Genomic DNA, 13,781 nt, shown 5'->3' with positions numbered 1-13,781 from the left:
AATTGTGTTAGGTGAGTTAAGTAAAGGGAGAATAAAGTGGAAAATGAAAAAGGTAGAGAAATGAAGAGAGAATAAAGTAAGAGAGAGTAAAGTAGGTGTGGAGAAATGTGTGGACTTTTACTAAAAAGAGAAATGACTCTATTACTATGGAACGTACCAAAATAGCAAAATGACTCTATTACTATGGAACGGAGGGAGTATTCTTGTTCGTGGTTCTCTTGTATGTTCGTGCAGGAGATATAATGAGCTGAAGAGGTTGGTAAATTGCTCTTACTTGTAGAGCATATTTGAGGATGCCTCGTATTTCTTATTGTCATTTGAAGGCTTGTGAGACACTGTTATCTGCTAGAAGAGGATCCATGCTTTCATTTGCAGGTAGATCATACTATACAGTCAGGATGCAGCAGTTGAAGCTTTCTCTCATAATTTTCCATTTATTTTTAACTTTGATTGGGTAAGGATAATAATGATGTAAATTTGTTTCATGTCCCATGCTTGGGAGAAATAGCTCATCTCCATCTCCCTGTGGTTTTAGTTGGTGCAGGGAAAGATTGATTATATTGGAAGGTTGTATGGCGCAATTCTTGCAGCTTGGTTAAGCATGTGTTGTAGTATTACTTTGGCTTTCGAGGACTAAAGAATTTAATCTGCTCTTGCAGTGTTTGATTTTACTTTGGCTTTGCAAGATTGTCTCATATTTAATGGGTTTTTTTGGTTTATTTTTTGTAGAATCTCAATTCATCATTATAGTGCTCATTGTTGATTTCGACTAAAAGCTGTCTTAATTTTTTATTTTTAAAAGTGATTTTGCAATATGGAAATCCAGTCAGCATTCCGGTTATCTGGTACAATATCAATACTGGGTGATTGGTTGACAAGATTAAATCTCATGATTAAATATGTATCATGTTTAGTTTATAAGATTGAATCCTTCAATTTAATCTCAGATGGATAGTCTCATGATAATTAGTCATAGTCTCCTCCTCCAACTAAAATAATCTCACAACTTAATCCTAAATAAATAGTCTCATGATATTAGTCATGGCAACCGAACGCCACCCAAGTCTTATATTCAAATATTACAATTTTATAACAAATTAAATACTACTTTAAACTTGATCAGATATGTATCCTAGATTTAACTCTGGTACATATCCTTTATCATGTTAAATTTTCTAGATTTAAGGGGTTGTCTTATATTTTTGCTTAAATAAATTTGTATTTTTGCTTAAATAAATTTGTATTTTTGCTTAAATAAATTTGTCGGACATACACCTCCAACAGACCTACACAATATTTCCCTCTCCCATAAAATAGTCCAGTACTTCTCCCTCCGATTTTGAAAACTTGTCATTTATTTTTATTTTTATATTTCTTATATAATTTGTTACATTTCACTTTAACCATTTTAGTAGTAGACTTTATATTTCACTAATTCATTCTTACTCACATTTTATTATATTATAAAACTAATAGGAGGGAGTATTATAATATACTATAAAAGAATAAAAGTAGGATCAATAAATATTTCATTAACTTTTTCAACTTATTTTCTATTACATTTAAAAAAAATGAGTGTCAGGTCAACATATGACAAATTACAAGGGACGGATGGAGTACTATTTTAGAATATTCCAAAAAAAATTATTCCATTTTTTGTTACTTTAATTAGTGAATTTTTTAATCTCTTTTAATCTCTTTTGTGAGAAGAAGAAAGTAGGAATATATTTTATTTCACATTAACCTCTTTCTAAATATGTTTTTATACTATTAAAAAAACTTGGGCGACAAGTATGTATGCCAACAGAAGGAACCACTGACCTTCGATTCCCAGAGCAATTGCAATTCCATCCTTCTTTCTTCACAGTCAACCTCTGAATTTCACACATAGCAACAGTACTATAAAATCTTCATTCTGCGCTCCAATAATTGTAGAATATCTTCAATTCATTTATTCTTTTCAGTTTTTTTCATTTACAATTTTTTCAATCGTATGAGAACTGCCCTTCGCCGGTGGTACAAATTGCCGCGAGATTTAGCTACTCAAATGGCCGACGAAATCAACTCATCCGCCGCCGTCACCGCCACCGCCAAGAGCCGCTCGCTCTGGCCCTCCGTTCTGCGCTGGATACCGACCTCCACCGACCACATCATCGCCGCCGAGAAACGCCTTCTTTCTCTCCTCAAGTAAGCATAACTGCAATTCGGATCAATTTATGCTAATTCATGTCTCAATCATTGGATCATTTCGCTTCTCCAGAACGCCTTATGTTCAAGAGCAGGTCAATATTGGCTCCGGTCCGCCCGGTTCTAGAATCCGCTGGTTCCGCTCGGCTAGCGACGAGCCTAGGTTTATCAATACGGTGACGTTTGATGCCAAAGAGGGGGCGCCGACTCTAGTCATGGTTCATGGATATGGAGCTTCTCAAGGCTTCTTTTTCCGTAATTTTGATGCGCTTGCAGCGCGTTTCAGAGTAGTTGCAATCGATCAGCTTGGGTTAGTAAATAGTCGCCATTTTATGACATTTATTGGTGGTCGTTTCATTGCTGGTTTAACAGTCCTTGAAATCAACTTGTTTTCTCAGTTAATTTCTCAATTTTGGCATGCGATTGCTCAAATGGAGTACTATATTTGGAGTATATAGCTTCAGGAAGATACATACATGTTAGCAATGTACTCATGCTTTTATCTTCATTTTCGTGCAGTTGGGGAGGATCCAGTCGGCCTGATTTCACATGTAAAAGCACTGAAGGTCTGTTTTCTGGTTTCTGAAGTGGTGTCGAAATGATTTCCAGTTCTGTTATTATTGCCGAGGATAATTTATCGAAGGAGTTTTATTACTTTACAAGATCTTTTACATGGATATTATGTATGTTGTAGAAACTGAGGCATGGTTCATTGACTCGTTTGAGGAATGGCGTAAATCAAAAAATCTTAGCAACTTTGTTTTGCTTGGGCATTCCTTTGGAGGGTATGTTGCTGCTAAATATGCGCTTAAGGTAGATCAGTGTCAATTTTTTTTTCTAGTATATACATCTTTAACAACTATCCAACTACAACCCTAGTCATTTGCTTTCGTCATTGATACCATTTACATGTTAAATGCAGCATCCTGAGCACGTTCAGCATTTAATTTTAGTAGGGCCTGCTGGCTTCTCATCTGAAACAGAACATAGGTCTGAGTGGCTTACTCGATTTAGAGCAACATGGAAAGGTGCCATTTTAAATCATCTCTGGGAGTCTAATTTTACACCTCAGAAGATTGTAAGGTATTTGATATTTTTGTCATAAACATGTAAAACTGATGCTAGAACTATGATAAGCACTATACTTCTCTACCTATTGGCTTGTTTTGTTTGTTACGCCTTTGTTGAGCTCCTTAAACTTCTTTTGAACCATGATTAACAATCACAACATCTACCCCTAGAAGCCACCTTATATCTAGTGTTGTGGACTGCAATAAAATGTAATGGAACCTAGCTACTCCATATGTGTGTGAATGTGTGCTTAGTTAGTGGTTATACTTTGCAAACTGAGATTACAGCACATGTCATGTCTCACTTTGATTATTTGTACACTTGGAAACCACAAACACAAAGGCTTAAATATTGATAGGTGAAATGTGTAGCATGCCAGGTTCAATGTGGTTCAGTATCACATGATTACCAGAAACACCAAGTCCACTTCTGACTGGTGAAATTGATAATTTTTTTATCCAGGACTATTGAAGAGCATGAGAACTTCTGTCCGAGTAAATTAATTTATTTGGACTGGCAAGGTTTTCTTATTACAAATCACCTTAAAATACATATATGTTGAACAGTTGGAACTGTCGACACCAGAGAGAAGCCTCCAAGTCTTACTCTTTCTTTTGTCATGCTTAGACCTTAATGTACAATTCAACTTGGCTTGGTGGTGCCAATCTGGATACACAAGGAAGGGGAAGGGATCAGCCGTGATGTTTTTAGATACTAGCTCTGAATTATGGCTACCATTTTTTTGGAGAGAATGAAAGCAGGAACATGGGGTATCATAGCAATGTAGGTCATGTATTGGTTAGGGTTTAATTAATTTTCTGGCTTTATTTGGGGTGTCATGATCCAAATAATATAAGAATATTCATCTGGCTGGCTGTGAAGAGTAGATTCTTTTGCTTGCCTAAACGCTTGTTTCTTGGCATCCTTGCTAATCTTTCCAAGGTTTATTTTAAGTGTTCGAGTATAACCCCAGTCATGTGAAGGATGCTTTAAAAGGATGTTTTGGCTGCCTAATGCTATTATGCTTACTTCCTATTTCGATTAGAATTTTGATCTTAAATGACTGCTAACTAGCATTCTGTCCTAATGAAGAGGTTTAGGTCCTTGGGGTCCGGACCTGGTTCGCAAGTATACCAGTGCTAGATTTGGGTCATATTCAGATGGAAGTGTATTGACTGAGGATGAATCAAGACTACTTACAGGTATTTTTTATGTGTCTCGAGTAATATAAAAAATTATGGATTATAATCTAATCTCAAGATGTTTCTTCTATTGGAAGATTATATATATCACACGTTGGCAGCTAAAGCTAGTGGAGAGTTGTGCTTAAAGTATATATTCTCCTTTGGAGCCTTTGCCCGAAAACCTCTATTGCAGTGGTGAGTTGATTATTTCTTATTTCTTAAATTGGAAAAAATTTTGGAGCAGCCACTCATGTATTCATGTTTGAATCTTGTTGCCATTCATAAAAATGGTTACCATCTAATGTAGCATGTGGTCTTGCATATACAGATTGCAATTTACTTGCTAAGTTGCACTACCTTCAGATCATGGTTGTTTTATTGTTCACATTTAAATTTATCCACCTGCCACCTATACATCTGAACTGCCTACCCTCCTCTTAGTCTACTTTCACCTCTCCTCCCGTAAGGAAAAACTCTCTCTCTCTCTCTCTCTCTCTCTCTCTCTCTCTCTCTCTCTCTCTCTCTCACACACACACACACACACAGCCGTAGATGCAGTCAATTCCAAAAACTTCCCCACTACTATCCTAGTTATAGAATAATAGAACTTTCTAAAGAAAAATGTAATTCAATTTGCATATATCTGAAGTTCGCTAATATTTGTACTCGGATAGGATAAGTCCTTGCTAGTTAATACCCCCCACCCATCGCTACTGATAGGATAACTTCATGTTGAGAACATCACCTTCACCATAGCAGCACCGTTATATTTTGGTTCTGGGGAACTTAGGTAATACCTAAATAGATCCTTGGGGTATAAATAGTTGTACATAATGCTGGGTCGATGGCAGGGGGTAAGAGCACACTGCACAGTCTCTCCTCTGAGTCGAAGGTAGCGTACCACATACATGTAATCTTCAAGTGTCTATGATCTCTGCACAGTATCTTCCCTTAGCTGTTGATTCATAACCTCAATCCTGCCGATCCACTAGCTTCTATGCAATGAGCTGTGGCTGTGCTCTGTGTGGCCCAAAATTGAAGGATAAACAGGAGGGAGAGAATAGGAGAAATATTGTCCCAGCAGATGAGAAACAACATTAGGGAGGGAGGAAGGAAATGAGAGATTGAAATTGGTCAGAATATTTGGGTCTAGAGAAAAACAATACTGTTAGGAGTGAAAGGCTGATGGAAGTCAGGGAGCACGAGTTATGCTCTCACTAATCGAACCAACAAATTGTAAATGCAGAGAAAGAGAGAAACGATCACTTTTATTGAAGAGAATATAATGAAATAACAATCCTCCGCAGAGGCCTACGACCAAGTCGTCCAAAACAATTGATCTCTTTAAGATATTCTGAACTCCCTAGCTTACACTTATTTATACTGTAAAGTAAATAACTAGAATGCATAAAAATAGGAACTGCATGACTTGCTCCTCGATCTACTCCTTCACCGCGCCTGCTTCCTTGATTTTCTCACTTCCACCAACTGCCTTCCCACTTCCTCGGCGGCTGTATATCTTCCAGCCGCTGACCGTATCAACTGCCCCGGTCGTCGAAACAGCATTGTCCGCAAGGCTGAAAAATGGAAACTGTCCTCTTACATCCGCCTCATCCATCCTAGCGGCTTCATCATCCTCCAGCCCGACCCATCTAATGAGGACCTGCTCGACGGCCTCGCCCTCCCGCAGCTCAGTTCGCCTTGCCAGCACCCTGTCGGGGAGGAAAAGCGGGTCCGCGTTGATGAGGCCGTCAGGAAGCGTGGCCTCCACCGGTGCCTCTCCAATGGCACGTTTGAGGAGCGAAACGTGGAACACTGGGTGAATGTTCACCGCACCAATTGTTAGGAGTGAAAGGCTGATGGAAGTCAGGGAGCACGAGTTATGCTCTCACTAATCGAACCAACAAATTGTAAATGCAGAGAAAGAGAGAAGCGATCACTTTTATTGAAGAGAATATAATGAAATAACAATCCTCCGCAGGGGCCTACGACCAAGTCGTCCAAAACAATTGATCTCTCCAAGATATTCTGAACTCCCTAGCTTACACTTATTTATACTGTAAAGTAAATAACTAGAATGCATAAAAATAGGAACTGCATGACTTGCTCCTCGATCTACTCCTTCACCGCGCCTGCTTCCTTGATTTTCTCGTTTCCACCAACTGCCTTCCCACTTCCTCGGCGGCTGTATACCTTCCAGCCGCTGACCGTATCAAATACTGACTAATTTGCAATTATTACAGCATTTACATGCTACAACGCTTGTTCAGTATTTTGTTATCCTCTTTCCAATCTCGTGTTCAAGAACCCCACTTTTGGCTACAGTGCTTCTGAATGGAAGGTCCCGACAACATTTATATATGGCCATCAAGATTGGATGAACTACCAAGGAGCACATGAAGCACGGAAGCAAATGAAGGTTCCGTGTGAGATCATAAGGGTTCCTCAGGTTGCTTTCTATCCTTGTTACTCAGACGAGTAGAATTTCTTCGTTTATACTCGTCCTCTTTTCTGCTGCTCCCAGATTTAATATGGGGTGACTTTTCATCTGATTGCATAAACGATTCGGACTTCCTTGCAGGCCGGACACTTTGTATTTATCGACAACCCCAATGCATTTCTTTCAGCTGTGTTTTATGGATGCCGCATGTTTTTCCCATACGCACCGGGTAGTAACAGTCTCCCAGAAGGCCTGGAATCTGTTTAGAGGAAGGAGCGTAGGGTTTCTTTTCACTTGTAATTTTTGTTGTAATACGAAATAAGTGACCGTTCCATCACATTCATGAATCATTCAGTTGTAACTATCATGTACTAACGTAATTTATAAAAATATGATTTGAATATCTGGTGTTGGTTAAATACTCATGGAACGATTAGTGCTAAAAGATTGTAGGGAAGTTGTGGAGTATTAGTTTGCATCGAAGTTCACAATTGTGATATGTCCCTTTGGTTGTGTTATAGTCACTGGTTATGGATGATTGGTGGATGATAATTTTTAAATTTTAGCCACTCAACAATGCACTTTTCATGTTTGTAGCACTTGGTAGAATTCCAACTTATGGAAAGGGTTCGACAATGAACACTTAACCACCCCCACCCGGACCCGTCTCGACTCCCAAACCACTCTTATCCAGAGAGCCACTGGTGATATTTCTTGACTACTATAGTATTTTTTGCAGCTTAGACTCGACTTTTTCATTTTGCCCTTTTTAAATACACAACGATAAGCATTTTGTTTGATAAATTGCAGGACTGGTATGGCTTATGAAGCTGTGGAATCCCTGCAACAGACCTTACACATAATCCATCTCCGCGACGATGGTCTCATCACTCCTGTTAAACAACCAGTTATATCCACCCACGACAAAGCTGTTGTCCTGCAGTTCAATCTCAAACGATTTCCTCATAAAGAAACAATAAGGGAGGTATCAAATGCAACTGAAGAGATTATTGAGTATCTCTTCTCTCCACAAAATATATCAGATCTTGGATCAGCGGACCAGACTTTCAGATCAGTTGGGGGAATTGGCTGAGGACCTTGATTCAACTGTTGGAAATGTGGTTGACTACTGCAAGATCAACGGCGTGAGTGATTCTCCAGCTGTTAGTCCATCATCAAGATCTGCTCTGAACAATCAAGTTGAAGATCTCGCGGTTGCAATAAATACAAACATGTTTAGGAGATTAGCGGAGAAAATAAAGTCAAGTGGCAGAGAGAATTAGCAGATGAAGATCCGAGTGATTCACCATCACCCAAGAGCAAAGATGTTGCGGTTGGTTTTGATGACGGTCTAAGTGAATCTACTGTTGCTACATCATCATCTAGACCCACATCTACAAGCAAATATTTTGTGGCCGACTTTGCTGAAGATCCGAGGAATTCACCATCAATATATCCACCAACGAGCAGAGATGATGTGGTTTGTTTTGATGAAGATATAGTACAGATGATGGACCGAATAACTAACTATTCATCTTGCCTACAAATCCTCCCTATTGTCGGAATGGGAGGCATTGGCAAGTCCACACTTGTTAAATAACCCCCGTTATCCGCCAGAGATTTTCCGTCGGTGATTCAGAATGTCGCAACAGCTATTCATCCATATAGCGACGTCACTGGCGGGGCGGTACATGTGCTTCACCCTCTGACGTGATGCCAGCGGCCGGCTCGGATTGTCGACGTATCAGAAGTGTACCGCTGCAATTAGACATCTTGCTTATGCCGGGCCCGCTGATATGTTCGACGAATACCTACAGATGGGTGAAACGACTTCCCTACAGGTGCTGAGGCAGTTTTGTAGGGGCATTTAGGACATCTTTGGTTCGGAGTATCTACGGAAGCCAACTGCCGATGAATGCTAGAGATTGATAGATATGAACGGGAGGGTGCATAATTTTCTAGGGATGTTGGGCAGCATCGATTGCATGCACTGGGAGTGGAGGAACTGCCCGGTGGCTTGGAAGGGACAGTTCACTTCTGGATTCAAAGGGAAACACCCCTCGATGATCCTAGAAGCCGTTGCTGACTACCAGTTGCAAATCTAGCATGCGTATTTTGGTGTCGCAGGGTCGAACAACGACATCAACGTTATACAGTCGTCTCATCTCTTCAATGACGAGTGTCGGGGTGAGGGTCCGGAGGTCAGATTCGTGGCCAACGGCACGCAGTACAACAAGGCATACTCTTTGGCCGATGAGATATACCCTCGTTGGCCCGTGTTTGTCAAGACGATCCGGCAACCGGTTGGGCCGAGGCAATCCTATTTCGCGCGAAAATAAGAGGGTGCTAGGAAGGATGTTGAGCAAGCTTTTGGTGTCCTCCAATCGCTATGGGCCATTCTACGGTGCTTGACACAAATTTGGCACGAAATTGATGTCGCCGACATCATGTATGCATGTATCATATTGCACAATATGATAACATATGATGAAGGATTTGCTGCAGAGCGCTGAGCACCGGAAGAGGGTGCTAGTACAAGTCATAGTATTGTCACCGCCCCCCTGTAGATGGGTGTACTACGTACTAATCAATACTTGATCCAACGGTTCACCGATATGCGAAGGGAAATAATATATACGACACTGCATGCTGATTTGGTTGAAGAGCTCTAGGCACATAGGGTAGGGGGTACATCGTGATATGCGTTTGCGATGTGTTTGTGTGTCGATAATTTTCGTTGTATAATACAACGAAAATTTAATATTTTTTTTAATTAAATTATGCTTTTTTCCTTAATTATTATAGTCCGATAATTTTTATTCTAATTAAACTAAAATACTCCAAGAATTGAAAAAATAATTAGGTTTGTGGCTTGGACTTGTCCACTATTAGGGTGGACAAGTTTTTTTGTGGCCCTGGACAAGTTTTCCACTGGACAAGTTTTTGTGGCTTGGGTTTGGGCAGGGTCTTCTTATTGTGGACATCTTAAGGGTGTGTTTGAATCGAAGTTTATCTTTCATTTAAATAAGAACAAAATCATTTTGTAGAAATGCTTTTCTTTGTTTTCTATTTCTATTTGTGCTGTTTAAATTGATGGTATGTTATTTATAGTCATTAATATCACATGTTTGGTTTGTTATATAAAGTCACACTATATTAGAAAATTCTAAAACTATCATTTTTTTCTATATTTCCAAGGCCGGAGGCTATATTAATAAATTTCACGTAATTTAAAATTGATATAATGTTGCACATATTATTATCACTCAATTTTCCATGATAATAAAATAACATTTTTTAATCTTAATTCAATAGTCCTTATCCATTGAACGGATAACACAGAAAATTTAACCAATATATCAAAAATTAATTGGACCATTAAATGCGTATAATATCCGTGGAGTGGATGGCCTAATAGTAATTGGGGGTCGAGACATCATTTTCTCTCCCAAAAACCCTCTCTCACAAAACCCTTCTCCACAACAACTATCTCCCGCCAATTTCCGTACAATTCCTGAATTCTCTCAGAAATACATACAGATATTGCACGTGAGATGCACCACAGTTATGCAGAAGCTGCTGCGCCGAAGCCCCTCCTTTTTATCCGCTAACGCTCCTCCTCTCTCCTCCGCCGCCAAACAACTCAACCTCATGTCTCCTTTCACCGCCGCTCTCCGCTGCCCTCACAACTTCTCTTCCGCCGCCGCCTCCTCCTTTCGAACAGACCCCTCCAGTTGCTGGAAAACAGCGCCGCATAGGGCTTGGGTGGTTTCTAAAGAGAATTATTATGCCGCGCCGTACAAGGCATTGCTAAGTACTTGCGCCGCCAACTCGAATTTGCAGAGAACCTCCGTGGCTGGGAATCCGGATTTGCTCACAATACCTGGAGTTGGGCCGAGGAATCTGAGGAAACTCGTGGACAAGGGCTTTGATGGCGTCGCACAGCTTAAACAGCTCTATAAAGATAAGGTATCCAAATTTCTCACCGATTATTACCGTCGAATTTCTATTTTTTTCCTGAGATTGATTTGTTTTCACTTTTCAGTTCTGTAATTTGCTTAGGGTTAGTATAAATGTTTCAAATTTTGTTTCTGTTTAGCGTTTCCTGAAATTAGTATGTTACTGGTTTAAAAATAATTTTGTGGAGAAATGAATTAAGCTAACAAAATTGGTTGGATTCGTGCTTGAACGTGTGGTGCAGTTTTCTGGGAAATCGAGTGAGAAAATGGTGGAGTTTCTGCGAAGTTCGGTGGGTATCATACACAAGAACCATGCCGAAAGTATAACAACGTTTATCAAGGAATGTGTGGATGAAGAGCTGAAGGATGGTGGCGTGAGGCCTTCTCAAAAGAAGCGGATCACTCTCTGTGTCGAAGGAAATATTAGTGTCGGGAAAACTACTTTCTTGCAGAGAATAGCTAATGAAACACTCGAGCTTAGGGACATTGTGGAGGTTGTTCCTGAGCCAATTGACAAGTGGCAGAATATTGGGGCGGACCGCTTCAACATATTGGATGCCTTTTATGCTGAGCCGGAGAGATATGCGTATACGTTCCAGAACTACGTGTTTGTCACGCGAGTTATGCAGGAGAGGGAGTCATCAGGCAGTGTTAAGCCCCTCAGGCTCATGGAAAGGAGTGTTTTCACTGATAGAATGGTAAGATTTCACTCTGTTTTATTCGTTATATGCAGATTATAAAGTATGAGACGACCGTGGATGGTCTTTTTTTACTAGCTTTTTAGGTTGAAGCATTCCTACCACAGTGGTTTAGCATCACAAGCTTATCATAAAAAAGAATGGGAGAAGGGTCATGCTTATTTATTACTAATACGATGAGTAGTTTCTTCTTTGCTGACGTACATTTCTCAACTCTCGTCATGCAAAGGTCTTTGTGAGAGCTGTTCATGAGGCCAAGTGGATGAATGAGATGGAGATCAGTATCTACGACTCGTGGTTTGATCCTGTTGTTTCAAGTTTGCCCGGTCTTATTCCTGATGGCTTTATCTACCTTAGAGCAAGTCCCGGTACTTGCCATAAGCGTATGATGATGCGCAAGAGAGCAGAGGAAGGTGGAGTCTCTCTTAAATATCTGCAAGACCTGCACGAAAAGCACGAAAGCTGGCTTTTCCCTCTCCAAACTGGAAATCATGGAGTACTGTCGGTAAGCGATGTACCTGATGACATTGATTGGTCCTTGCATCCAAAGATAAAGGATCAGGTGTTCTATTTGGACGGTGGTCATATGCACCCGAGCATCCAAAAGGTATCGCGCTTCATCCTCATCTGTTAGTTTTAACATCCCTAATCTTTCTACTTACATTACTTTTGCAAATAACAGATCCCTGCTTTGGTTCTCGACTGTGAGCCAGATATTGATTTCAGCAAAGACATTGAGGCAAAGCGAGAGTATGTTATCTTTCCCTTTCCCTCTTCTCTGCTCTGGATTTGTTACTGGTCATTGCTTCTGGTTGAATGTTGCAATTAGATTAAGTGCCCGACTCTGAATAAATTTTCCGTTGACATTCACTGGCTGCATTGTTATAATGTTATATTCGTTTTTAATGGCGAAAATCTATACCATCTCATTTTGTTGCGTAAAATTGTTACTGGTGAAGGTATGCTAGTCAAGTTGCTGAGTTCTTCGAATATGTGAAGACGAAGAAAGAAGTTTCTGCTTCTAACGACGGGGAAGATGCAGCAAAGGGCAGCCAACATGAGTTATTGATGCCCCATAACGGAAATTTGTGGATGCCGGGTACACAGCCCTTCCCGGAATCTGCACTCAAGTCGCTTGGTCTTACACGGTCCATGTCGATTATGCCTCAGTAGTAGTGTAAGTAATTTCTCTCTTTTGAAAATTGTTGGTTTCTTTGTCTTGTAAAGAGGCAGAGCTCACTTGTTCTACCTCTGTAGGGTTGTAGATTTGGTAGATAGTGTTAATTGTTATTTCTGCTCTGGAAAAAACATTTTTGCTGTCATTTTTCAAGTTGGTCAGCAGAATCTGAATGCAGCAATCTTCTTCTTTATAAAATATGTACTTAATTGCGCATAGCATAGCATAGCATAACATAACATAAAATAAATGGTTTCTTGACATCAAGGATTGCAAATTCGGAATCAAGAGAATTCTTGGGAGTTTGGACTTTGCACGTTTGAGATCTTTTTACATTTTATTTATTAAAAGACCCACAGCCGAATTTAGCAAACACAAATTTACTAAAAATGTTGAATAGGATTTCGAATATGTAAAGTTCAAATTCCAAAGACTTGTATAGTATGCAAACCAAAATCTTTAGAACATTTTTGTATTTGCTTATGTTAAATTAGATGTTTACAAACAAGCTTCTGGGCCGGGTTTAAGGCCCAAATCAAGCTTCTAGAAGTTAGAGCAATTTATCGACTTCCATCAGTATATTTGTGTATGCTTCACATATTTTAAAACAGTCTCAATAGCTTACATGCGGTTGAACCTTTTTTATTTGACGATATGACTATTATATTGCTAACTCACTCTTAAATTACTAATTACAACTAAATGATAGGTTTTGGATCATTAAATAGGCACAAGATCATACCGTCGTATCAATACAATACAAAAAAGAGTAGTGATTTAGAGACATAATGTCTCCAAACCATAATACCCCTACGTCACTTTGCCATAAGCTAAATTATAATATTGACTAATATACCCTTATTTTAAATTAATTCACTCATCTTGTCAAATTAGTTCACTATTATTCTAAACACGTGAACTTTTCAAATCAATGGACTAATTTTTGTTGTCAAATTAATTCACTAGTATTGTAAAGATATGAACTTTTCAAATCAATGCACTAATTTTGCAATTGTAAATATTTTCTGATTCTAAGCTCTTGCCAATAATTTAGTAAGATACTCC

At 39.4% G+C, this 13,781-nt stretch overlaps 2 protein-coding genes across 3 annotated transcripts; both read left to right on the top strand.

Moving 5' to 3' along the window:
* The first annotated feature begins 1,790 nt into the window (after window positions 1–1,790).
* Window positions 1,791–9,678, top strand: LOC121782177 (probable 1-acylglycerol-3-phosphate O-acyltransferase). Of its 2 annotated transcripts, none has more exons than XR_006046260.1 (9): window positions 1,791–2,187; window positions 2,261–2,497; window positions 2,707–2,753; window positions 2,882–3,000; window positions 3,110–3,270; window positions 4,351–4,460; window positions 4,538–4,637; window positions 7,480–7,586; window positions 7,693–9,678. XR_006046260.1 is itself a non-coding variant. In XM_042179912.1 (9 exons), exons 1-9 carry the CDS (start codon window positions 1,994–1,996, stop codon window positions 7,147–7,149), a joined length of 1,218 nt encoding a protein of 405 aa, XP_042035846.1. In that variant the 5' UTR covers window positions 1,793–1,993; the 3' UTR covers window positions 7,150–7,285. The 2 variants fall into 2 exon arrangements, 1 of the variants encoding a protein (XP_042035846.1); XM_042179912.1 differs by lacking the exons at window positions 7,480–7,586; window positions 7,693–9,678 and adding exons at window positions 6,768–6,891; window positions 7,024–7,285 and having other exon boundaries at window positions 1,793–2,187.
* A 526-nt stretch (window positions 9,679–10,204) lies between these two features.
* On the top strand, window positions 10,205–12,914 carry LOC121782173. Its single transcript, XM_042179907.1, has 5 exons — window positions 10,205–10,851; window positions 11,084–11,539; window positions 11,769–12,146; window positions 12,222–12,289; window positions 12,499–12,914. The coding sequence occupies exons 1-5, from the start codon at window positions 10,450–10,452 to the stop codon at window positions 12,710–12,712; spliced, it is 1,518 nt and encodes a 505-aa protein (XP_042035841.1). The 5' UTR covers window positions 10,205–10,449; the 3' UTR covers window positions 12,713–12,914.
* Window positions 12,915–13,781: the final 867 nt, after the last annotated feature.

This window comes from Salvia splendens, chromosome 20, assembly GCF_004379255.2.
Source record: "Salvia splendens isolate huo1 chromosome 20, SspV2, whole genome shotgun sequence".
In the NCBI taxonomy this organism is placed as follows: domain Eukaryota; kingdom Viridiplantae; phylum Streptophyta; class Magnoliopsida; order Lamiales; family Lamiaceae; genus Salvia; species Salvia splendens.
Note: the sequence above shows the minus strand (reverse complement) of the source record. Positions and strands in the feature narration are given on the sequence as shown.

Coding starts and splice junctions, on each gene's coding strand:
- LOC121782177 (XM_042179912.1), top strand. CDS start 1,994: ATGAGAACTGCCCTTCGCCGGTGGTACAAATTGCCGCGAGATTTAGCT. Junction 2,498..2,706: donor GTTGCAATCGATCAGCTTGG/GTTAGTAAATAG, acceptor ATTTTCGTGCAG/TTGGGGAGGATCCAGTCGGC. Junction 4,638..6,767: donor CGAAAACCTCTATTGCAGTG/GTGAGTTGATTA, acceptor TTTTGGCTACAG/TGCTTCTGAATGGAAGGTCC.
- LOC121782173 (XM_042179907.1), top strand. CDS start 10,450: ATGCAGAAGCTGCTGCGCCGAAGCCCCTCCTTTTTATCCGCTAACGCT. Junction 10,852..11,083: donor AACAGCTCTATAAAGATAAG/GTATCCAAATTT, acceptor CGTGTGGTGCAG/TTTTCTGGGAAATCGAGTGA. Junction 11,540..11,768: donor GTGTTTTCACTGATAGAATG/GTAAGATTTCAC, acceptor CGTCATGCAAAG/GTCTTTGTGAGAGCTGTTCA.